Source organism: Halichoeres trimaculatus, unplaced genomic scaffold, assembly GCF_033239565.1.
Source record: "Halichoeres trimaculatus isolate MK-OKI-2021-1 unplaced genomic scaffold, fHalTri1.1 fHalTri1_scaffold_9, whole genome shotgun sequence".
Taxonomy (NCBI): domain Eukaryota; kingdom Metazoa; phylum Chordata; class Actinopteri; order Labriformes; family Labridae; genus Halichoeres; species Halichoeres trimaculatus.
The window spans coordinates 37,615,431-37,640,740 of NW_027437188.1; the positions used below are offsets into that span (position 1 = coordinate 37,615,431).

A 25,310-nucleotide genomic window follows, 5' to 3' on the forward strand; every position below is an offset into this window, starting at 1 on the left:
CTGATAATCTCAGGTTAAATCATGGATTATGAAGGAGCAAATATTGCAAAGTGAGACCGTTCAAAGATCTCTGATGAAGTCCAGGACCTTTGATATGATCCTCACGGACCTGAGGAGTCCAGGAAACCTCCTGGTTTGTGGGTAAACCTGATCCAGAACTAAAGGAGGACGAAGCCGTCGCTGATTTAGTGATTTAGAGTTCAGAGTTAGAGGATCAGAGGAGGAGGAGGAGGAGGAGGAGGAGGAGGAGGAGCACTCCAGGTGAAGGAGACTGGTTTGATAACACCCCCACCAAAGGATGAGTCATCAGGGTCTGTTTACAGCCCACAGGGGGACAGGGACAGACCAGGACAGACCAGGACAGACCAGGACAGACCTGAACAGACCAGGACAGACCAGGACAGACCAGGACAGACCAGGACAGACCAGAACAGACCAGAACAGACCAGGACAGACCAGGACAGACCAGAACAGACCAGAACAGACCAGGACAGACCAGGACAGACCAGGACAGACCAGAACAGACCAAGACAGCTGTTTGTTTTGGAGCAGATGTTTACACATGTTGGAGCCTGTTGTTTATCTAACTCTGTGTGTGTGTGTGTGTGTGTGTGTGTGTGTGTGTGTGTGTGTGTGTGTGTGTGTGTGTGTGTGTGTGTGTGTGTGTGTGTGTGTGTGTGTTAGGGGTGTTAAACCAGCAGCTCTGGACATGCGTGACAGGCTGGACACACACACACACATACACACACACACACACACATACACACACACACACACACACACACACACACACACACACACACACACACACACACACACACACAGAGCTGAGGATTCATCACATCTGGACATCAACACGGATTAACACAAGGTCAAGATCCTGACTACACACACACACACACACACAATAACACACAACCCTGACACACACTAATACACTTACACACATGCTCTAGACGTGTTTACAGTGACGGTGGACGGTCTGGTTCACGGTCTGGATGGGGACAGTCCAGGACGTGTTATGGCGTGTGAGGACGACCTGAAGTGACCCTGGTGATGACCTGGAGTGACCCTGGTGATGACCTGAAGTGACCCTGGTGATGACCTGAAGTGACCCTGGTGATGACCTGGAGTGACCCTGGTGTTGACCTGAAGTGACCCTGGTGTTGACCCTGACACAGCTCAGAGGACCTGACCCAGATCAGGTCGTGTCTCTGACTGAACACAGAACGTCCCCAGAACCCGTCCCCTCAGCTCCCCCAGCACACATACTTCATTAATCTGATGTAATTAGTGTAAAATCTGAATAATCTGAAGAATGTCCTCTTCCTGTTAGCATGCTGTCTCCACAGGATTAGTCTTCATCTCCAGGACACTGTGTGTGTGAGTCAGCCATACCAGGATCTGGAGAGTCCACCCCAGGTCAAAGCCTCATGTCACATCCAGGACTAAAGGTCTGAGGTCAGGACCAGAGGTCTGAGGTCAGGGTGAGGACCAGAGGTCTGAGGTCAGGGTGAGGACCGGAGGTCTGAGGTGAGGACCAGGTCTTGTTGCTTTCAGTGAGCTGTTCCTGCTCCAGCTGCTGACTCCAGCTGATCCACCTTCACAGGTAAACGTGTGACGTCAGCGCCATCGTTCACTCTGATCTCTGGGAAAACAGAAAAGTTTTTAAAGCCAAAGTTTCAGCTCCAGCTGTCTGCAGATTTGTGAGTTCTCTGACCAACTGAAACTTTACATTTAAACCAACTAATATCTCATTATTCATGAGGAATGAAACTTTACATTTTGAGATTTACAGAAGCAAGAATCCCAAAATGCAAAAGTCGACTTTTTATTTCTCCTTCTGGAAATGTTTCTTCCAGCGGCTGCTGGTCAGTCGAGGAGGGGAAGCTCATTTTTTTCAGCCTACATCATAAATTAGTTTATTTATTTAAACATAATTTCTCCCCTCCGTGTCAGCTTGTTATCAGCTGGAGCTGCTCCGTGAGACTACGACAGGCTGTAAGTGTGAGTGACAGGAGGAGAAGCTCCTCAGCTGGAGCTGGAGCTGATTATTGGTGAAAAGAGAGAGAATCTTTAAACACAACGCTCGTCGTTTTTAAGAAAAGTAAACTCACTGAGGATCAATAAAACCTCTGGATCAGTCCAGAACAACTGACTGTTAAACTGAGAAGATGCTCTGGTGGAGGGTTATACTTCAAGATCTCTGACTGGCTCATTTCACTGTCAATCACAAAGGGATTCAGCCTCAGACAGATCATCCAATCATCATGCAGAAGCCCAGCGTCCAGGCCAGCCCACTGCCTCATAGACCCCCAGAGACGCTGAGCGTCCGATGGGCGGGACAAAGCCCAGCGTTTATCCAATGACCGTCCAGTTTCCACAGTGGAACAACCCACTCTACGCTTCCCCGCTGAAGTCAGAAGACGCTCAGCGTCCGACTGTGTTAAAGCGCTGAGACGCTGCGGGGATGAATGAGAAGGAGGTGGAGCCAGTTACCTGTGATAGGAGCTGATTCTGAACTAAAGATGGAGGAATTCTAGCTCAGATTTTATCAATGAAATGTTCACACAGCAGAACAGATCAACACTTTTTAGGGACATTTTAGGGGAAGCTGAGCTGATTATCAGTTATCAACAACTTATTATTATTATTATTATTATTATTATTATTATTATTATTATTATTATTATTATTATTATTATTCCTCCTCAGAGGAGCAGCTATCAGCTGATTACAGCCTCACAGGTAAAGGACAGAGAGGTTCTCCAGCTTCATGAAAACGACTGAGATCCAAGTCCTGCTTACTCTTATATAATGACACACACACACACACACACACACACACACACACACACACACACACACACACACACACACACACACACACACAGATCTGGTCTGTTACTGAGTCAACAGGCAGCATTGGGACCAGATATCCTCAGTTAAACTCCTCAGCAGGATCAGCCAATCACAGAGCTCCTGGAGATAAATCAGGCACGTGATTGGCTGACGCTGCAGACACTTGGTCGGTGCCGCTGAGAGGAGGGGAAACAGAGAGTGACCACACAGCAGGGGGCAGGCTGAGGTTTAACCCCATCAGTCAGCTTTAAGAGAGTGTGTGTGTGTGTGTGTGTGTGTGGAGATAAGGTTTAAGTTTAATTAAAGACGCAGGACAAGCTCAGAGGACGTTCTGTAATTAATCTCTTTGTTAATCCCTGAAAAAAGAGCAGCGGCTCCTCTCATTCATCTTATAACACACACACACACACACACACACACACACACACACACACACACACACACACACACACACACACACACTATAGGTAGCTGGCTGTGGTGTCTGCAGTGATGGTGTTTTTCCCGTCCTCTCTTTCTGTCTCTGAACTCAGGATGAACCTGGTGTGTGAACAGACTCGTCTACATCTGAACTGAAGAAACACACACACACACACACACTCTCTCTCTCTGCAGCAGCTGAAGCATGAACCAAGGAGTAAATCTGTTGATGAAGACGTCATGTGTGAGTGATGAAGGTCAGGTGAGGACGCTGAGGTCGTCTTTCTCTCCTGTCAGTAAAATCTCTGTATCTTCATTTTTCTGTTTTTGTCTCCACAAACCGACCAAACACATCGATCTGAAGTCTTTCTCATATCGATGTGAACGAGCTCACTCAGCGCTCAGACACTTCCAGACTCAGACGGTTCACGTCCAGTCCACGGCGTGCTCCGTGTGGGCTCAGGAGGAAAGCTCTCAGCGTTTTCAGGACGGCGTGGTGATGAAAGCGTCTGCTGCTCAGAGCTTTAAATGTGGAAGTGATGGTTGAGCGTCTGAGCTCAGAAACAAAATGAAGTGTGTGTGAGGAGGATGCGGCCTCCTCCACTGTTGCCTCTCATGGTGTGTGTGGAGCTGGAGTCATAAACAGGCAGACTGGTGTTGGATAAAAAAAAAAACTACACAGAGAGAAAATGTTGATGCAAAGTGAAGAAAACCTGCACTGATTAAACAAAGCGTGTGCAGGTATCTACACCTGAGCGCTCTGACCTTTGGGTGACCCCGCTCTGCCTCCACGCCGGCTGTGACCGTGCAGCAGGCACGCAGCTCTCAGCTCCTGCAGACGTTAACGGCATCACAGCAGGTGTCACTTTTTCCTTCTATGGTTAAACACGGCTCTGCAGCTCAGGTTGCACAGGTTCAACCAGCCGCCACGCCCAGGGGCTGAGTCAGGCGTCAGGCGTGGAGCTGGTTTCCCCCCGAGCTGCTCTGAACGCTGTTGTTTGTTTGTTGTTGTTGCCTTATTGGGGAAAGAAAGGAAACGCTTCACGTCTGTCCTCAGGATCGTTTCAACAAGCAGCCCCCACACCCAGACACAGCACGGCCATGTTTGGTCTGAGGAGCCCAGGTCTTTACCAAATACAGTCACACACACACACACACACACTCTGTGCTGCAGCATCAGCTGATTTTCTCTTCAGCTCTCACACTCACTGATTTCTGTCGCAGCTCGATCTGATTACTCAACATTTCCTCAGCGTCCTTCAGGAGCAAACTTCACAGTTTCTGTGAATTTCTGTAACAAGTAACAAAAAAATCAGTTAATGGAAGAAGAGAAAATTAGCCTGAAACTAGAATAAGAAGAAAAAAGACAAAAACACTTGATAATATTTCAGTTTCTGCAGCCTGAGCTGTTGTTTGTTGGTCATAAAGTCTGATTCGATATCACGCAGACAGGGAGCTGTAAATAAATCCAGAGACGTGTCAGAAACTTTTCTTCATGTTTTATTAGCAAATGTAAAAAAAAAAACAGTGAATCTGAGTCTGAAGCTGGAAGTGAAACAGATTCATCTTTTGATTTGTGGAACAACGACTGGTATAAATAATCAGACAGAGCAAACAGTTTGCTTTAAAGTGTAACACTGGTTCATTTCGGTCCGAAGAAGTCGACCATGCCGTTTCCTTTACGACCGTCGAAGAAGAAGAAGTTCCTGTGAGGAGGGTCTCTCTGGGAGAGCGCCTGAAACACACACAGAGACAGACAGAGACAAGTTCACGTTAGTTTACTTCTTTGAGCAACTCTTCAGAGACACGATAACTCAAACCCTGCTCCATCGTCTCCTCTGAGCCTCTACACATGTGTGTCAGTGTCTGTGTCTGCCTCAACCCCCTCCTCAGCCTGGATGTTGATGTTTTTGTTGTGTTGGGACGTTTCTGGGCGGAAAGTAAGCGTGGTTACACCCAGTGTGCAACTGACTTTGAGTGTTGGTTAGTGAGTGAAGGAAGCTAATCAGAGCAGCTACATTAGCAGATGTAGCATGGAGAAAGAAAAACAACCAAAGTGAAACAAAACTCCAAACAGATGAAACTTTTTCCTAAATGAGGGTGAAGCTTAGCTCCACTTACAGGAGTTTGGAAAGCAGCACAGGACGAAGAGCGATGTTTGTTAGCTTTAAGCTAACCAGGTATGTGTCAGATACCTGTGGTTAGCTTATGCTAACATGCTAAGTCAGGTGCACGGCTCTCTAGTCTCTCCCACATAGAATCGTGATGCTACAGGTGGTTTCTGGGCTAGTCAGTGTGTTCATATAGTCATGGTCGGAAATGTAGGTGTGGGCTGCAGCTGGCACTGAGCCAAGGAGGAGGAGCCAGTTTGAAGGTTGAGTTTACCTAAAAGAAACCATAACTCCTGCAGACCTTTAACCCTCAGCACTCAGCCTGAACAACGAACAGCAGGAATAAAATCATCATCTGTGATTTCTCTAAGGACAAACTACGAGCTGACAGACGCAGCTTGTTTTTAATTAAATAGATTAATATTCACTGACTGCAGCAGGAGGAGCTAAGAGGCTACAGAAAAAGGGAAAACATGATAATTTATCAGTTTACATTCTCCAGATCATCTTTCTATCTCAGAGAGGGAAACTTCTTTAACACCACGGGATGTTTTGTCGACAGGTTTTCAGTGGTGACGAGTTTTCTGTATAAAATGAGTCATCGAGTCTCAACAACAAACAGCTTCAGCTTTACACTGAAAACTCAAACTTCAGCCTGTGTTCAGGTCTGATTCAAGGAAAACTGAGCAGCTTCATGAACTCTTCATAAACTTTTTAATCCTTCCCAAACATCTTCTGAGGAAGATAACTCCTGACCACAGTTATCTGTTCACTCACTGCGTCTCTTTAACGTTAATGAGCTGATTAAACTGATCATTGTGTCAGAGGAAGGAGAGATTTCAGCAAACTATGACTCAGAGGTTTCACTGAAGTGATGGAAATATCTGAAGTTTCCTGTTTGACGTTGAAGAAAGTGAACTCAGCAGAAACTGAGATCAGCCGCTGTTTGTCTCATTTTATCAGAGCTTTGACTCAATATGAGCCACAGTCAGCTGACAGGAGCAGGGAAATGTCTCATTTCAAGATGTTATGAGACAAACACCGCTCTGTAGCTGCTCGTAAAGAGGAAAAGACTGAAGATTCACTTCAAGAAACTTTAAAAGTACATTTTTCTGAGCTCATTTTCAGATTTTTTCATGCTTTATAAGAAATACCAGCGTCTTTTCTGTTTTTTAATACCTTGAAATCAGTCACACTGGAAAAAAACTAAATCTTATCAGGTGTTTTTGTTTTATTTTCAGCAGAAAATTGTCCTATTAGACTTAAAGAGAGAGAAAAGTAACTTATATTAAGTCATTTTTCTAGTTTCAAGCTAATTTTTGAGCAAATTTTTCTTCTTCAATCGGTATTTTTTTTACTTGTTACAGCAATTCAGACCTCATTTAGTCTTTAAACAACTAGAAATCAGACATTTTCTTGAACTAATCAGGTGAATGTGGCTCATTTTGAATATAATTAGACTGTTTTTACTTAAAATAAGACAAAAACACTTGTTTTGATTTCAGTTTTTGCAGCTGTTCCCAGCCTCGTTAATAAAACAGAGCTGCTTTCCCAGAGAAAGTGCAGATTAATATGTGGTAATAATAATAATTAAAAACCAGCTCCGTTCTTACATAAAATGTGAAACTACATAAATAAAAAGATACCTGAAAAAAAAAAAACAGCTCCGACCGTCCAGAAGTGTTACGATGAGACATTCAGCTTTAATCAGCAGTGATCTGAGCTGAGTCTGATACACAGCTGCCCCAGAGCATGATGGGATATGTAGGCAGAGAGCAGAGGCAGTGAGAGCTCAGTTATCTGGGTCAGTGCAGCTCAGAGGACTGGATCAGCTGACTGCAGCTCCCGCCAACACGCCGCCAAAACAGCACAGAGCGTCTTCAGAGGGATGGTCGGTTCAGACGTCTGTGAGCCGCAGCAGGCAGACTGACCCGGAGAGACACGGCTGACACGGGGTGTTACAGCAGGTTTCATCATCACCATCATCACAATCATCATCATCATCATCATCATCATCAGAGGGACGGGAAGCTGTAATCTGAAGCTTTACCGTCTGCCCCTCCCTGCATCACTCCATCTCTGTTTCCCTGAAGTGAACTCAGCCTCAGCCTGAACCCTGCCTCAGCCTCAGCCCCAGCCTCAGCCTCAGCCTCAGCCTCAGCCTCAGCCTCAGCCTCAGCCTCAGCCTCAGCCTCAGCCGGGGTCGGCTCTGTGTGGTCCATGAATCCTGTTTTCAGGTCACACGCTGAGAAAACTTCCAGCGTTGGACTGTGAGCATGAAATAATGATGCTGTTTTCATCAGCGAGGAGAATCTCAACAGCTGCTGTGACCTCAGGGAGCAGAGAGTCTGAGAATCAGACCGCAGCCTGACGCCCAGCGCAGACAACGGCTAATTTAAGAGCGTTTCAATAATTCAGCACAAACAGACGGGAAACAGGCGGGAAACAGAGCAGGGCTGTTACACATTCCTCAGATGACTTCATGATTACCAACCCTTCAGGAAAAAAGACCCAAACAAACCCACCCACCTGCCTCTTCATCAGGAACACCTGTTCAGCTGCTCGTTAAGGCAAACACCCAATCAGCCAATCACACGGCAGCAACTCTGAGGGTTTCACAATCTGCTGATCAACCACCTCGAGGGTTTACAGGGCAAATATCCAGAGAGCAGCAGGTCTCTGGGACCAAGAGCCTTGTTGGTGCCAGAGGTCAGAGGTCAGAGGTCAGAGGAGTGACCCTCCTATCAGCTAAGACCAGGAAGCTGAGGCTACAATCCACACAGGCTCACCAGAACTGGACCATAAGAGACTGAAAACCGTCTCCTGGTCTGGTGGGTCTGGGTTCTGCTCCAGGTTCAGATGGTGGGCTCAGGGTTTGGAGGAAACAACATGAAAGCATGGCTCCATCCTATCAGAAGCCGTCTCTCTGAGGTCGACCCAGGAGCCGGCTGAGCGGCCACCTGTCAGCTGACTGACTCCATCAGAGCGGGCTGGCTCTCTGCACCGCTCACAGCTTCAGATCAGATCCTCACAGACGGCTGGTGCTCTGTGTTTGTGCTACAGATACTCCACAAAGCTTCTGATGCTTACCTTAACTACTTCCTGTCCCAGGACTCCTCCCACGACGGCGCAGACAGGGGACATCTCTGAGAAGCAGAAGCTGAGGACACAGAGACAGACTGTCACTAAACCTGGTTGAAAGCTGTGAGACCCTCGTCTGCAGACTTTAGGGACTGTGCTGTGTATTTACTTTCTCACAGCAGTTTGTCCTAATGAATGCTTCTGCTTTAAGATCAAACATATGAAAAAGTTTAATTTTACACAGACACAGAGCTGGTCTGAGGCCTGGAGGTGCCAGCAGTCGTTAGACCTCTGTCTACTTAAAGCGTCTTCTTAGTATGGTCACATGACTGAGGCCGTTTTTTCTGCATTAGTAAAGGGAAACATTCACAGGCTCAGCCCAACAAACCAAAATGTGCTCTCCTGCGCCACCTAGGCACATTAAAACAGCTCTGATTAGCAGTAGGAATGTCATAGAGATCAAACCAACGTCAAAATGTTTGTCTCATTGAGACACACAAATTATACGCAGACACCCCTGTAAATTTGCCTTTCAAAATAAAGTTAGCCCACTTTTTTGGGTCACAAACAAAAGTTATCTTCTCCTAGGCCATAAATGGTACCAGCTTGAAATTCTCTCAGCTGACAGAGTGGACCCTGCTTTACAAAAGCTCTGTATGAATTTGTTGTTTCTCAAACAGTTTTTGAATAGCGAGCCCTCAAAGTTGGTGAACCCCAAAGAAGCTCTTTCAGCTCCCCCTGTTGGAATGAATGGGAGAGGAGGATCCAGCTCCACACAAGCTGCAGCAGTTTGGCCTCTACACAAAAAAGTCAAAGTGGTACAGCTTTAAAAATGTCATGGATGGATTCCTGATGAAATTTACTATGAAATCATCTGATTTTATAAAGATTTTGTTAAAATTGTGGCAGCTATGAGGAGATGATTCTAGAACTTCAGTCAGTTTCTCTCCTGAGAGGGCAGCAGGTGGTGATGATGTCACAGTGACTGACAGTTCCGTGCAGCTGGTCATGTGACTCACTGAAGGCGGGAAAACACACATTATAAAGGGATGGAATCTTGTCAGAGGAGGTGAAACTATCGTTAGGGACAGGAGACCAACACTGTTTACAGCTTTAATTCTGCTTCTTTTAACTTCTTAGGGACTGTTTGACTCATTTTTTAATGAGGTGTAAGGAAATTCACGTCTTTAATGCACCTTTGAATTTGGTTTAACTCCATAACAAATACAAAGTAATGTTGTGTTCACAGTTTGAGGTCAGGGTTAGTTGGGTTTGCTCTTCCCTCATATCACTGTCAGGAGATAATCCCAACAACAAATACAGATTACTGATCAGACAGACTTTATTATCCTCTGAACTGATGGAAACACACTTTGGGAAAGAGTCCAACAATGAAACTCAACAAAATAAATCAATCAATACATGTAAAGACCCATTCAATAATGACTAAAAACAGATTTTTACGACTCTACAACTACATAGAGGCCCCAGGTGATAACTGGCCTGTTGTGGGTCTTACTCTATTTTACCATTATTTTTAAATAAATATACATATATATATATATATATATATATATATATATATATATATATATATATATATATATATATATATATATATATATATATTTTTTTTTTTATTTTTTTTTTTTTGTCCTATTTTTGTTTTATTATCATCATTATTATTATCATCATTATTATTATTATTATTATTATTATTATTATTATTTTTTTTTTTATTGTTTATTTTTATTTTATTCTAATTTTTCCTTTTTTCTCCTTGTTGTTTCGTATATTCTGTAAAACTAATGTGGATATACTATTTGTAAGATTTTTGTTTGAAAAATGAAAATCAAAAGTTTTTTTTTTAAGTTTTTCTGGGGGAAATTTTTGTCTTTTTTGCAGTAAATGGTTATGGTCGGGGGTCAAAGCAGCGTCTGCACCAGAAAAAACCTGACACCTTCCATCTTCAGGTTTTTAACCTTCTATCAAACAGGAGTTTATGTGTCTACAGTAACTGGACTTGATTGGAGTCAGGAGTCGAAAAGTGAGGCTGGATGATCCTGTGAACTCACAAAGCTCCAACAGTTCGTCTATGATGACTGTTATTAAAAAGTTAAAAACTGATCAGACTGATTTAAACATGAGACTCTCCGTCAGTCGTTTCTGAAACCCTCACAAGCTTCATACCTCACAAAGTCCTCGCTCAGGAGGTCGCTGCCCACCCCCAAGGCCTCCAGGACATCTCCACGGATCTGTTTCAAGGTCTCACAGTCCTCTGCAAAGCATTGTGGGTCAGGGTCACGGCCTTTGTCCGTACGAAACTTGAGCAGAACTGTGGAGATGGAGACGAGATACAGAGAGAAACAGATCAGCTCTGAGCCTGCAGAGAGACGTCAGGAGCAACTTTTTCCAAACCGTGAACATTAATAACATTTATGGTTGAACACGCATTAAGAGGACGACACGCTCAGCTCAGCCTCATGGAAAGACATCATTTCATCCTCTGCCTTCCTCAGACCTCGATACCATCAGCGTGCCGTTGCACCATCAACCTTTCATGTGATTAAGATCGTCTCCCTGCAGCCAATCACACCAGGGCGTTGCATAAATCCTGCTGCACATGCTCAGTAAGGAAACATTAGCGCTTCCTGTGTCAGCTGCAGGGTCGGCTGACAATCACAAACACACACTTTATTTGGTCATGATTCAAACACACACACACACACACACTCCTCGCACTCTGCCACACATCAACACCTCGCCCCCACGTTTCCTGTTCGTCCATTAACTTCAACCACAAGAGGAAGTCCTCCCACGGCCATTTCCACCAGCGAGGCACACACACACACACACACACACACACACACACACACACACACACACACACACACACAGACACACACACACACACACACACACACACACAGACACACACACACACACACACACACACACACACACACACACACACACACACACACACACACACAGATGAATTAAAGCTGTGAATCATCCTGGCTCTGCCCTTTATCACTCAGCGGTGTCAGTAGAAAGTTAAAGCGTGGCACAAACGTTTCACCCTCGGGCAGAAAAATCTCAGCAGAGTTTCATAAGAGGAGCTAATGACGGGCACAGCACGGAAAAATGATTTGATCTCTGCACACACACACACGTGTAGAGGTGTCAGAATAAAGCAGAGGAAATATTTCAGTGTGAAGGTCACACTGAGAGTAAACAGTTTATTGTTTTCACACTCTGATATTTACAGGATTAACAAATCCAGAGACTCAGCTCCACAGACACAGGGCTGACACTGTGTTAGCTGAGGGGTAAGAAAAGAAATGAAAGCCGGTTTATTCAAAGCGCTTTCCTTACCACCGACAGGCTCAGACTGCTGTTGTTTACTAACAGAAACTGAGCTTAGAGCTAAAGGATAAAAGTCTGTTTAAAGTCCTCGTTAGAGTTTACAGCTGGTCGTCGTCAGAGTGAATTTATAATCAGGGGAACATTTCAGGTGAATTAGAAAAAAAGTGCAAAAAAGTTGAGTCTATTATTCAGCATAAATCCTATCTCATCATGTGAGGACACGGGCAGTCAGGTCCTTATTCATTCATGGTGTCAGTCAGTGTGTGTGTGATCAGCATCATATCCCACCTCATCATTAGAAAGAGTCACTTTCCTACAGATCCCAAGGAAAACGCTCATTACAGGCAGTTTGTGTTGATGCAAGAGCAGTGGGGAAAAGAGGTGGGAGCAAATAAAAAATAAATATAAAAACATCCTTCAAAGTGCTCAGTATGAACGATTCCATTTTCACACATTTCTACTTTTCCCTGACGATGTCTCAGTGATGATGATCAGTCAGATAATAGCTGTGTCCCAATTCAGGGGCTGCAGCCTACGAAGGACCCGGTCTTTGTTGCCTGTGTAGACCGCAAAGGCCGAACTGAATTGAGATGGTCTGGTCTATGAAGCATTTCCTGTTTGTCACCCTCAACGTCACACAGCGCCGCCCTCACCTGTCAGGCTACATTACCTTTAAAAACACGTAAACCAAAACCTCACATTTAAAACAGGATGATTTTTACTATCTTTTTATTACTTTGTGTTATTATTATTATTATTATTATTATTTTATTATTATTATTATTATTCTAATTATTATTATTATTATTATTATTATTATTATTATTATTATTATTAGTATTATTATTACTGTAATTATTATTATTATTATTATTATTAGTATTATTATTACTGTAATTATTATTATTATTATTATTATTATCCCTATTGATATAGTGTATAACCACCATTTACATGAGAGTAAGGCAACAACGTACATTCTCAACATTTGATCAAGTGCTGGGGGGATGATAAATAAATAAGTATAAAATACAAGCTGCTGAAATGATTTAATGTCTTTTTTGAATTCCCTGTAAAAAAATTAAAAAACATCAAGTTTTTTTCCCAAGAAAATTTACAATTTTGAACATATTTTATACAATAATGAGATGATTTATAAAGAACTGTTTTTATATTAAGTATATTACTTGAAAAGAGCCCAAACATATTTTCACACAGAAAAACTAAATATTCTTTGATGTTTTAGAAACACAATCACATAGTTGTTGCCAGAAATCTTTCATATGTGGATAAATCAGGACTCCTTTTGGAGTTTGGACGTGTCCATTATGTTCGGCGTTCATGCGCAATGAATCTTGGGATATGTGGGGCTATGAAGGATTCACCGAACCCGTCCTTCGTGGCCCCCGAAACGGAGGACGGATTCGTCGGCCGCATTTGGAGGAGCCTCCGTATTGGGACAGCCTCAGACGCACCGCTGTGACTTAACCGGTCTACAAATCCAGCCTCCGTGGGCTGCAGCCCCTGAGCTGGGACACAGCTACTGTTTGTTCACAGCCCATAAGAAAAAATATTGGTCCAAAAAGACAGATGGTCCTGACTCCAACACACCTGATTCAAATGATCAGCTCGTCATCAAGCTCTGCTCCAGCCTGATAACGAGCTGATCATTTGAATCAGGTGTGCTGGAGTGGGGTAACATCTAAAACATGCAGGGCAGGGGGTCCTCCAGGACCAGGATTGGGAAACACTGATTTAGAGCTTAAACAGCCTGAACGTTCACAGAATAATTTATAAACAGGACTTTTTACTTTGGTTTTCAGTAACTTTACGTCACATGATGACTCTGTGTGGTTGTTGTTTTTCCTCATGTGTTAGACTCTGATAATAAATCTGACTTTGTTCCCACGCGCTGATATCTGTGATTAATCTAATGTTTCTGTGTCTGCTTCGGCTTTTCTCATGACTCTGTAATGAAGCTTTTTAATACTGGAAATTAAATCAAAAGATAACACACGCTCACACACACACACACACACACACACACACACACACACACACACGCTGTGCGGTTCAGATCTCTGTTCTTAGTGAGACAGGAAGCAGTTGTAACAGAGGAAGAGCCACTTCCTCATCGCTCGCCTCAAAACAACAACCGCTGGCTCCAATTTTAGCATCAGCAGCGGAGGAATAATCACCCTCCTCCTGTCTCACATCACTACATAAAAACAACATCGAGACGTTTTTTTTTTCCACCTCAACAAACAAATCAAGCTGACGTCATCCTGGAGACGGGCGAGGCTGCTGAGACGGGTTTCAGGTGGAGAGAGAGTAAGGCTGAAGGTCAACGCTGAGATGAAAACATCCAGAGAAACTTTAGATCTTCCTGTCCAGCAGACTACTACAGATCCACACTTTGTCTCTGTGCTGATAGAAAACCTGTAAACGCTCAGGTCCAAACAGAAAACTTTAATGTTTGTTTCCTGGAGCAGAGTCAGAGTCATTGATCAACTGCATCCTGTCATTAACCCACACAGCTAACGCCGCTAACTGACCATTTCCTGGATGTTTCTGCTCTTTGCGTTAGTTTGTTTTTTTCAGCCTGCCAGCGTGCGCCTGCTGCTCGCCGTGTCTCTGTTCTCTGTTCTCTGCTCGGTGCACATGACTGGTCATGGACGGCGTGTGATGGAAAGTGGCGTGCACAGGGCGAGGATGGTACAGGGCCAGGTGACGGGCGCCGCAGTAACCGCTCTGAAGAGAAGGTCATCAGGCGTAAACGGGCTGGAAACAGGAAGTGACCTTTCATACGCTCTCTGAGGGTCAAAGTTTCCTTCAGGTTTAACCGTCCTCATCAGCTGACGACGTTCACATCCACTGATTGACTCTGAGCTGCTCCATCTTTAGACACGATAAACTTTCTGTCAAACAAACAATCAAACAAACAAACCAGCGCTGCTCTGATGGATCGTCAGCCTAAAGAGAAATTTAAAGCAGAGATCCTCCACGCTCTCAGTTTCTGTTTTCTGTCCTTTTTTCAGAGCTTTCAGGATTCCTCCTCTTTATTTCTCTCTATGGAAACTCTGTTTGTGTCTTTCCTCCCACACAGGAAGCTCAGCAGACCTCTCAGATACTCCTCCACCTCCTCCTCCACCTCCTCCTCCACCCAGTCAGACACCAAGTGTTAATACAGACTCAATCACAAACACGTAACCACCACTTAAAGTACGACTTCATGGATTAAAGACAAATTAAAATCAGTCTGCTTCCTTCATTTAAAGTTCCTCAGAGAGCTTTGACTCTGTGACATAAACCTGACAAATCAAAGGTTTGTTTCCTCTGATCTAAATAACATTTTATACTTTAGTTTAAGGTTTAAAAACTGAGAAAACTACACTGACATAAGCTCAAATACCAACCAGCGTTTACAACTTACAGTGTCTCCAACATCTTAATGTCTGTCTGTTTTAACCCTTACAGGTAGTTTGTTGGTGTCAGACATTACTAGGGATGGGAATCAAAAACCACTTCCTGTTGAGAATCAATAAGAAATGTTTCAGTCCATCGATATCGTTAGCCTTTGTGCTTAACGACTCCCTTATCAATTCTTTACATTGTGTCAGAGCTGCCAGGCCTTTCATCGACTAGTCTGCTGCAGCTAGCTTAGCTTAGCAGTTAGCTAACGTTTCCCAAGAAAACTCTGATTCAGGATTTTCCGCTTGAAGTTTTCCTGAAGAACTGACTTCATAAAGAAATGTTCATCACTCTCTCTCAGGAGATTCATATTCAGCACATTCAAAATGGTATAAATCACCTTATTCACCAAAATAACAAAATAGAGCTAGCTTGATGCTAACGTATATGGGAAACTGCATTGATATGCTAGCAGTTAGCATACATCAGTATAACTTCAGCTTCAGAATAGAATTTCAACTTTCATCACAGAAACATATCACATCAACTCTTTGTAAAAAATACTGAGAATTTCAAATGCTACAAGCTAACAGGCTAATGAAAGGCTGACGGAAAGGTTCCAAACAACTTAAACCATTGCTATAACCACTTTGAGACACTAGATGGCCTACTTGAATTATGAATATATTACAACACAGAACATCAACGTCACATTGTGTGAAATTTTGACCTGTTTCTGTTTAATTCTGCCCAGAAATATCCAGACTCAGGGACCAATTACATTTGATTCACTTACAGTATAAACTCAGTTAAATGTTGTTGACACAGAAAACCTGTAAAGATACTTTTTGTACCAAGAAAATTCCCAACAGGAACTGATAAGGGGATTGATAAAGAATCAGATCGATAAGCAGAATCAATAAGGGCATCGGTATTGACAACATTTTATCAATTCCCATCCCTAAAGAAATTACAATTTCCTTTAAAAGCTCCAAACTCTGCTCTAACGTCAGGAAAAGATGCTGTAAATACCGTGAAGCAGGAAGTAGTCCACGGGGGTTCGCTTCAGACCGGCTTTGGCCTTCTCAGTGGTCCAGTCCACCTCCAGAGCTTCTTTCAGGGAGCAGAAACTCATCGTCTGATTGGTCAGAGAGAAAATATATCATCAAATTAATAACGTTTAAAGATGTGCTTAAAGTTACTCATCCCATTGGTTGGTCGTTTTATTATTAGACAGTATTTCATAGACTGAGCTGAGCGTAATCAGACCCCTGAAAAAACTCTACTGACAGGGTCACCTTGCTAAAAAATAAAAAATTAGGGAAATGGAAAAAAAAACAATAAAAAAAAACAAAGAACTGAGTAACAAAAAATATGGTTAAGACGTTGAGCTGTGGTTATTCCTGTGGAGGTTGTTTCCTCTCCTCTGACCTATCCCTGGATGTACACGTGGAGGAGAGGACAAAGGAGCCGCGTGGCTGTGGATATTCCTTCACAGACCTGGGTGAAAGTTTTTTTTTACTGGTATACCAGTGTTTCAATTTTGATCGATCATTTTTTGTGGACTATTTTTCGGGTTTTTTGTGGATTTTTGAGAGCCCAAACCTTCAGGGCAGGAAGTGCAGGGAGGCGAAGGAGGACTTTTTTTTTCTTCAAAATAAAAAGGACAGTTTTCAGGGAAAGTATAGTTTTCGTTAGAGTATTTTGTGTTTTTTTTTTATCTAATTATTGAGACGTCTGCTGTCTCGGACATTAAAGAACACGTCTTTGAAAGAAAGTGTTTTTTGTTTATAACAACTCATGGTGGTGACATGAGTTGATTAAAAAAACAGGAGAGGTTACAGGGTTATTTTCAAAGTACAGAAAGTCAAATTTGAGAGTAAACAAAGACTATCATCCCCTTTTTCTGATGTAATGCAGTGACGGACATGAGTGTTACACTCTGTTAAACCTCCATCTGACAGACAGGATGAGACTGATTCAGGTCATTACTGATAACCAACTTATTACTAACTAATAACTAACTAACAATTACAGCCCATGTGTCTCAGCAGAGTCTCCACGTGCACCTTTTTTACTATGAGTGAAACCAGGTCGATGTTTATGTCTTAATTTAAATAAAAACTGTCTCTGTATGAGCCTGATTCATGTGACCAGTGGAGAAATGTATTTTTTTTTTTTTTTGGTGTGTTCAATACTTTTTTCTTTTTAATCAAGGTCTGTTTATTAAGAAAAAAGGATCATCACAATGTGAAAAAACAATCATTGAACATATATATTTTTTTGTTCAAACCCAAAACCCAGCCTCAACCCCAGCCAGCCAGACAAAGTAACAATAATAATAATATAAACATTTATACCACAATGTCTTTTGCCTCTACACCTTCAAAATAGGTAAGAAAAGGTTTCCAAATATCATAACATTTTTGGACAGAACCTTTTAGTGTGTGTCTTATCTTTTCTAACTGAATGTAATACATAACATCTCTGACCCAAAGCCCATACACAGGTGGGCGTACATCCTTCCAATTCAACAAAATTCTCCTACGAGCCAAAAGTGCACTAAAAGAAATTAAACTACCTTGTGCTTTTGATAAGCGAGTGGAGAAATGTTTTATTTCACCATGAGAAATCTTCCTCATCAAACTTCTTGGAGCGAGAATAAAGTTTCTACACAAGAAACTAAAAAGTAACTCTTTCTTTTCTCATTTTTCCAGCTCTTTAAAAACACTTCAGGTGTCGTTTTCTCTCTTTATATCTTCAACTAAGACATTTTTCTGCTAAATCAAATCAAATCAGATAAATTACTAAAAGTAAGCGGTAAAAACTGTCTCAGGTGTCACGTCTCAGGGTGGTTGAACTCTGGTCTTGTGGTCGTACCTTTTTCACCATGGTGGTCTCGTTGGCGTCCACTTTGGCTTTCTTTGCCTCCGGGCCGTCGTTTGAGTTTTCAGTTTTGGGTTTGACCACTTTGGGTTTTTCCCTTTAAGGAGAGAGAAGGTGAGGATGAATAAATCAGAAAAACCCTGAGACGCTCTAACGCTGTGTGAGGAACAGTCTGTTGGGCGCTGAACGTTAAACGCAGCACAAAGTGTTTCTTTAATCCAGCTCCAGGTCGACACAGAGCTGCAGACGAGCATCACTCCTTATCGTCTGTTTAACCGACCAGGCTGTGACGAGGTAAACACTCACTCCACGTAGCTGTGCTCCCTGCCCAGGTTGCAGAACATGTAACCATAGTAACCGTAGACGTGGCCACAGAAGACCTTGATGCTGTGCTGAGAGCAGAGCTGATCCACCCGAACCATGAGGTCCCTGGAGCAGCCCATCAGACACACCTGAGGAGAGACGCAGGGAGAAAGGGAGGATCAACGCACGGCGCTGGAGGAGGAGGATCAGGGAGGAGGTCAGCTTCAGGTTAAGGTAAACACACAGCAGCCGTCTGAGCGTCTTCACCAGAGACAGACGATCTGCTTCACTTTGTGTCTGACTGAAGAGAGCTGCAGCAAACTATGACACAAACATCTCAAGTTTCACGTTTGAGATTCATGAAATAAACTCCACCTGTAAAAACTGAGATCTCAGCAAGTGTTCATGTCTTTATCTCAGTAGAAATGTCTTATTTCAACATGCACTGATTGATCAGTTAGCCGATCGATTGGTGCTGTTTTCCTTAATTGTGGGTGATCAGTGATTGGTCCATCCTGACATATGAAACTGATCCTATAAACCTCTGGGAAGCTCTGACAGCCTCTGTTGCTTTCTGCTCTGAGACCTAAAACTCAGGATGAGACCCGTTCATGTTCTTGTAAAGTGTCTTGAGATAATGTTTGTTATGATTTGGGGCTATACAAATTAAGATTGATTGATTGATTGACACTTTATTGGTTAACAGGGTATATGCTAAAATCCTGAGTTTGATTTCAACACCTTTTTAAGTCTTTGAGTTGTTGTTGGTGACCCCTCTTTAACAGTTTTATTCTGCACTTTAACATAAATCCTGTGAGCTGAGGAGGAATACAGCTTGATGAATAAATGAAACTAAAGGCAGGTTTATTGACACTCCCACAACAAGTAAAAAGACTTATTAAAGGACAATTTTCTGAAAAAAAAAGAGAAATTATTTCATCACTACCAAAGTTTAGGACATGTTCCTGAGATCGTGTGATTTGCTTTAATGCTGTATTTAATTTCTCTTTTTGAAACTGGCAGCGACGTTAATGCATATCTGGTGTATATTTCTGCCACAATCTTAACTGTTGTATTTTATTGTTACCAAAGTCTTTATGTATTTATTTTATTTCATTCTTTTCATTTTTTGTATTTTTCTTTTACTTCATCAATTTCTGCTGTGATCACAACAATTTCCCAGTTTGGGATCAATAAAGTCACTCTATTCTACTCTATTCTCTTCTATTGTATAACTCTGAGGACAGTCGTGAGGAGGAAAATAAATATTCATGGTTATTTTTGGAGTCCAAGCTTGAATACCAATAATTTAGGCTTATTGGTAAGCAACAATGGGGCACGTCAGGAAAATAAAACCAGATAAAAACTGATAAAAGAAGACAAAGTAAAATAACATGTCACCAGCTGAAGGCGGCTCAGGGCAGACTGGGAAACACCGACATAAAGAGCGTTACAGTAATCTATGAGTGAGCTTATAAAAGCGTGAATGCTTCTTTCAAGGTCAGCGCGTGACGAGGACACGTCTTCCTTAGGAGCCTGAGCAAGACACAGCGAACACGGTCGTGTCATGGCTGTCATGTCATGATGTCATCAGCGCCGTACTTCTGTCATGTCTGAACCACAACGACTCAAAGTTTGCTGTTTGCTGCAAACAGAGCAGAGTGTTGGTCCCTCTGTGCTCAGGACTCTGGTAGAAAGACTGTGACCACGCTCCAACCCCCTCTCTGCTTTCTAGTTTTTACATTTTATCTCCATCCTCAGAAAGCGACCGTCCCTCTCTGTCCTGTTAAATCCATCTCTCACTGTCCTCACTTCACTCTGTCCTACTTTCATCCTCCTCTGTCCTCCTCTCACGGCTCTCCCCCTCCTCCCTGCTCCCAACCTTTACTTCACACCCCCTGAGGGGAGAAACTGCCGACAACTCAGACAAAACAGGAGTGAAACCCTCTCTGTGTTATTCTTCTGATGATGTCTGCCTTCAGCCAGGATGGGAAACAGAGATCCAGACTGTGTGTACGTCTGTGCGTGGAGGTGAATACTGACAACAGACTAAACCAGGGGTGTTCAACCTGCGGCTCTGGACCCTCATGCGGCCCTTTGACTCCTCTGAAGTGGCTCCTTGCAGCTTTAAAAATATGATTAAAATAAAGATTTTTTTTCTTATAGAGGGCAATGATAATTAAAGACATTTACACTAAATAAAATCAAGGGTTAACATTTGTTATACTGAATATGCATCACTTCTGTCAATAAAGCTTTACATTTGTTGAGATTTTTACAATATTTTCACATTTTTTTAAATTGTTTTTTTGAAATTTATAAAAAAAAAAAATAAAACTTTTTTGAAGTTGTAAAATTTTGCTAATTATTTGAATTCATTTTTTGCAAAATTTTTCTTTTTTGCAAATTTTCAAAATTTGGCAAATTTTCAAAATTTCAGAATTTTGGAAATTTTTTCAATATTTTTCTTATTATTTTTGAATTCCTTTTTTTTATTTTACAAAATTTGACATGTTAAATTTTGCAGAAATTTTGCAACCGATTGAAATTTCATAAATTTAGCAAATTTAAGAAATGAAAAACATTACAAATTTATTTATTTATTTTATATATCTGCAAATTATAATAAATATAAAAAAACAAGACAACACATGTACAATTTTATGAACACAAAAACTTCTAGTTTTGATAATTTTTCACAAGTTTTACTATGTTTACAATTTTTTTACTTTCTCATCATTGTTTTGAAGATGAAGTAGATTTTGTGGCTCCTGAATGACTGTCATCCAGGTGAGCTGAGGGGAAACGGCTCTCATGAAAGTAAAGGTTGCAGACCCCTGGACTAATCTGTCAATCACTGAGTCACCTGGTGGGTTTGCCTCCTGCACACCTGTGGCAGCTTTAAGGCCGGAGCAGAAGGTCAAAGTGTGTAAATCTCCTCACACTCCTCACTGTCTGAGAGCAAACTTAAAGAAAACCAGCTCCTAAACCTAAAGATGACTGTTTCACCAGGAGCTAAGACCTGAGGTAAAACCTGCCTCCCTCAGTCAGCTGATGCTCAGTGCAGCGGTTGGTTTGGGGACTTTTCACTGCAGCATGAATGCCAACTATTTAACAGCAAACAAAAATAGCTCTGCCCCCTGATTTTTTTTTTTTTTACAGACAAGTGAACGTGTCATTATCACTTTCCTCCACCCACAAAGCCCTGCTGTAAATCCTACACAGCCATATAAGGCAAACACAGGCATTTTACTGCTGCTGGTCCCAGTTTGTCATGATCAGGGTAATTAGACCTCCAACCAGTCGGCGCAGGGATGAAATGTAAACATTATTAGAGACGGAGGGAGAAACTGAGCTCGAGTCAACATTGCATCATGATGGTAAAGAGATAAACTTGGTGCACGTGTTTTTGCCCTGCAGCCGGGGAGAGCAAAACAAGTGATTCAGCTTTAGATGTGAGCTTCAGGTGACATCTAGTGGTCAGTCTGAGCGGTGCAGCTCTAAACAGCTGATAGTGACAAAGACCACACTCCTCTTTAACCATCAGTTACACCGTTTCTGTGACTGTGGACACACTAAAGCTTTTCTTTAACTTCTTTACCTCACATCAAAAAATGCAGGTTTAGTGTGAACAGAAATCACCCTTTGCAGCCCAGTCATTAGATAATAATGCACGGTGTGAATGTTTAGTTCCACTTACGGCGTCAAACTGCAGGAAGAAGTCATCTGGTTTGTTTTCAACTCTGTCCGAGTCGGCGTGGACCTCCACCATGGGGTTCAGGTTCTGCGCTCGCTCCAGAGAAGCTATGGCTCTATTCTGACCCCGAGCCGTCACCGGAGCCAGGAACTGAGCTCGACACGACTCCTCAGACACCTGGTGGAGACAAAACCAGAGAAGCAGATCAGAGAGAGGGCGGGCTTTTTGTTTATGAGCTCTTTTACAGTTCAACTCCATTACCACTGTGGGATGCCTGAGCTACAGTGATTTATTCAGGTGAAGAAATGAGAAAAGTCATGGAAAGAACCAGACACACACTGAAATCCAGTTCAACAAGTGAACAAAAGCCAGACTCAAATGTAAAGTCAGTGACTGTAGTGAGGGTTAATGGCACGAAGTCACTGAGTATTGTGAAGAGTAAAGACTGTCAATTTGCTACAGGCACCACCTAGTGGACATGAAGAAGCATTAACGTAGAGGCTGAACTTACAAGGAGCCATCTTTAAGTTTTACAGGTCATAAATAATTCACCCAAACATGTCTTTAAAGCTGAAACCCAGGAGTCTGCTTTTTTTGGATTTGTCTAAAACTTTGGATACAATTCAGATTGACATCCTAATCAATACCTTTTCATCTTGTACATAAATGACTTTGTCAATTCTGCATCCATACTAAACAAAGTATTATTTGCAAATGACACAAATTTGTTTTTTTTCCCACAAAAACCCAAACACACTGGAACAAATCATAAAGAGTGAATTAGTGAAAATAGACACATGGTTTAAATCAACAAAACAAATGACACTGTATTCCACTCCCATAAAAAAGATGACATTAAACAAATTTCCCTTGAAATAAATGGACAAAATATTGTAAGTGTCAGCTCTACAAAATTCCTGGGGATGAGTTTCTTAATTTTAAAAACATATCAAAGCCCTCACAAACAAACTGTCTACATATGCTGCCCTGTTTTTAAGTTGAGACATTATCTCCCTCTCTCCACACTTCTCATTTTGTACAAATCTCTATTCGAACCTTATTTACAATACTGCAATATTATATGGTGTAATACATTTCCAGCTCACTTAAAAAAGCTTGAGATACTCCAAAAAAAGTCATACGGGCCTTAACATGGTCTGAATTTAATGCATCCACAAAACAGATTTTCCACCGCTACAACCTTCTGAGGCTTAGTGAGTACAACCACCTACAGAAAGCCTGTGTAATGTACCAGACTGTCCACAAATTAAACCCTAAACCTCAGCCCAATCTGTGCTCCTCGGCACACCTATACCACCAGGAGTAAGAGTCTAACTGCTGGAAAAAAACGAAGGCTAAAATGGTCAAGCTTTATCATTGTATGTAAAGGACCACGGATTTGGAACGAGCTTGATGAAACACTAAAAATGTCACTTTCCATCTCCACCTTCAAGAAAAAATTAAAAATCCACCTTCTAGAAAAGTATGTGTAGTATTTAATGTGCTGATCAATATATTATATGAATACCTTCATCTTCCTTAGCCAACACTGTTACCTTAACTCACATTAATTCAATGTAACCAGAATACTGAGATTGTCTATTGTTTATTGTTTGTCTATTTGTATGTTGTCCATGTTTTGAGGATATCTGGCCAATATCCTATATTCACAGGAAACCAGGGCCCCTATTAAAAGCTTTAAATAGCTTCCTTGGGGAGACCCCTTTGTATATAAAAATAATAATAATAATAATAATAATAATAATAATGAGGAATAGATGCTTATTGTATACTCCAAGTATTGTATTGTTTGTGTGTGTGAATAAACTAAACTAAACTAAACTAAACTAAACTGAACTGCTCCTTATGTGACATCCTGCCCTGATAACAGCTGAAAACACAATCATGTGTTTGTGAGGGTATCAGTGTGAGCAGGTTTACCGTTTCATGATCCAGCATTGTCAGTCCCTTGACTCCAGCCAGAATCAGATTCTTGGCCACCTCAGCTCCCAGACCCCCTAACCCTGCCAGGAGCACTCTGGACCCTCGCAATCTGCAGAAGACAACAGAAAGAAACGTGAAGAAGATCACTTTGTGCTAATGTGATGAAAATTAAAAATATGCTTTGGATTGTAATTGTAAAGCAAACTTTGAATGACATGGTCAATCTGATTTCAATAATAAACTTACACTAAATATGGTCCCATTAACATGAAGAGATATTCATCAACAATATAAAACCAGAACATAATCCATACACATCAAACAAGTCAAGCCAGTGCCTGCCATAACAACTTCTGAATATATTACCTATTGCACCTGAAAAGAGTAATTTCACATCATAAACTAAATAAACTACAGGAAACTACACATTAATGAACATTAAGAGATTGAGTAATCTTTAACAACTTGCTTTTCAAAACATGCTTAGGGACATTAAAACAATGATAGTGTTTCTATTGTTTTGGGGTTAAATGCAACTTTCCTTTGTGATGTAAAAACGTATGAAAAAAAGAGAAAAGCAATCTGATATCGGAAGGTATCACTTCCTCTAGTAATATTGTAATATTTTCTTTCAGTCTCTATAGACAGTTATATCTTAGCTGTCATTAAATCAGGCTCAAACACTTTGGTGCAGCTGGAAATCTCCTCTCTGCACGGATTAGCCTCTGGGTGGCTAACTGAGCTAGCTGACCTCTTTTGGGCATCCAGTCCCCACAGCCGGATCTGTCGGTCGTACTGAGCCGCTTCCTCCTCGGTGATGACCGGGTCTTCTTTCTCGATCATATCGATAATTTTCGCTCTCTAAAATTAGCGAAAAATGATGAAATGAGCTATTTTTGTGCAGCTAAAGATGAAACTGATTCAAACGCAGAGACAGTCCCGCTGAATGGTCGCAGAATGATGACGTTGAGGGAACAAACAAAAGATGTGCCTGGCCGTTTTATTACGATTTTAGTTTTTTTTATGTATTCATTATTTTTTAAATATCATATTGAAACGTTGAAGATTGTTTATTACATTACTACTATGCTGTTTCATGCAATAGAATGTATCTGTCCTCACGTTAGATGCAAAATCCGTGTGTGTCCACGTACAGATGTGAAAAGAGGAGACTCAAAGTCACTTTTTAACTGTAAATCAATCTCAAAATGAAACTTGACAGATTG

At 41.8% G+C, this 25,310-nt stretch overlaps 1 protein-coding gene across 1 annotated transcript; it reads right to left on the reverse strand.

The window, feature by feature from the left end:
- Nucleotides 1–4,788: 4,788 nt before the first annotated feature.
- Nucleotides 4,789–24,930, reverse strand: LOC141798070 (SUMO-activating enzyme subunit 1-like). The gene is made up of 9 exons (XM_074679852.1): nucleotides 24,836–24,930; nucleotides 24,082–24,193; nucleotides 22,144–22,317; nucleotides 18,447–18,592; nucleotides 18,135–18,237; nucleotides 16,287–16,392; nucleotides 10,665–10,809; nucleotides 8,484–8,553; nucleotides 4,789–5,017 (listed from the first exon to the last, which is right to left on the reverse strand). Exons 1-9 carry the CDS (start codon nucleotides 24,925–24,927, stop codon nucleotides 4,925–4,927), a joined length of 1,041 nt encoding a protein of 346 aa, XP_074535953.1. The 5' UTR covers nucleotides 24,928–24,930; the 3' UTR covers nucleotides 4,789–4,924.
- Nucleotides 24,931–25,310: the final 380 nt, after the last annotated feature.

What these genes read in the sequence shown, in the direction of transcription:
- LOC141798070 (XM_074679852.1), bottom strand. Translation starts at nt 24,927, where the DNA reads ATGATCGAGAAAGAAGACCCGGTCATCACCGAGGAGGAAGCGGCTCAG. An exon ending in CAATGCTGGATCATGAAACG is followed by an intron (nt 22,318 to 24,081) that starts GTAAACCTGCTC and finishes TGTCTCCACCAG; the next exon opens with GTGTCTGAGGAGTCGTGTCG. An exon ending in TGGGACAGGAAGTAGTTAAG is followed by an intron (nt 5,018 to 8,483) that starts GTAAGCATCAGA and finishes TGTGTGTTTCAG; the next exon opens with GCGCTCTCCCAGAGAGACCC.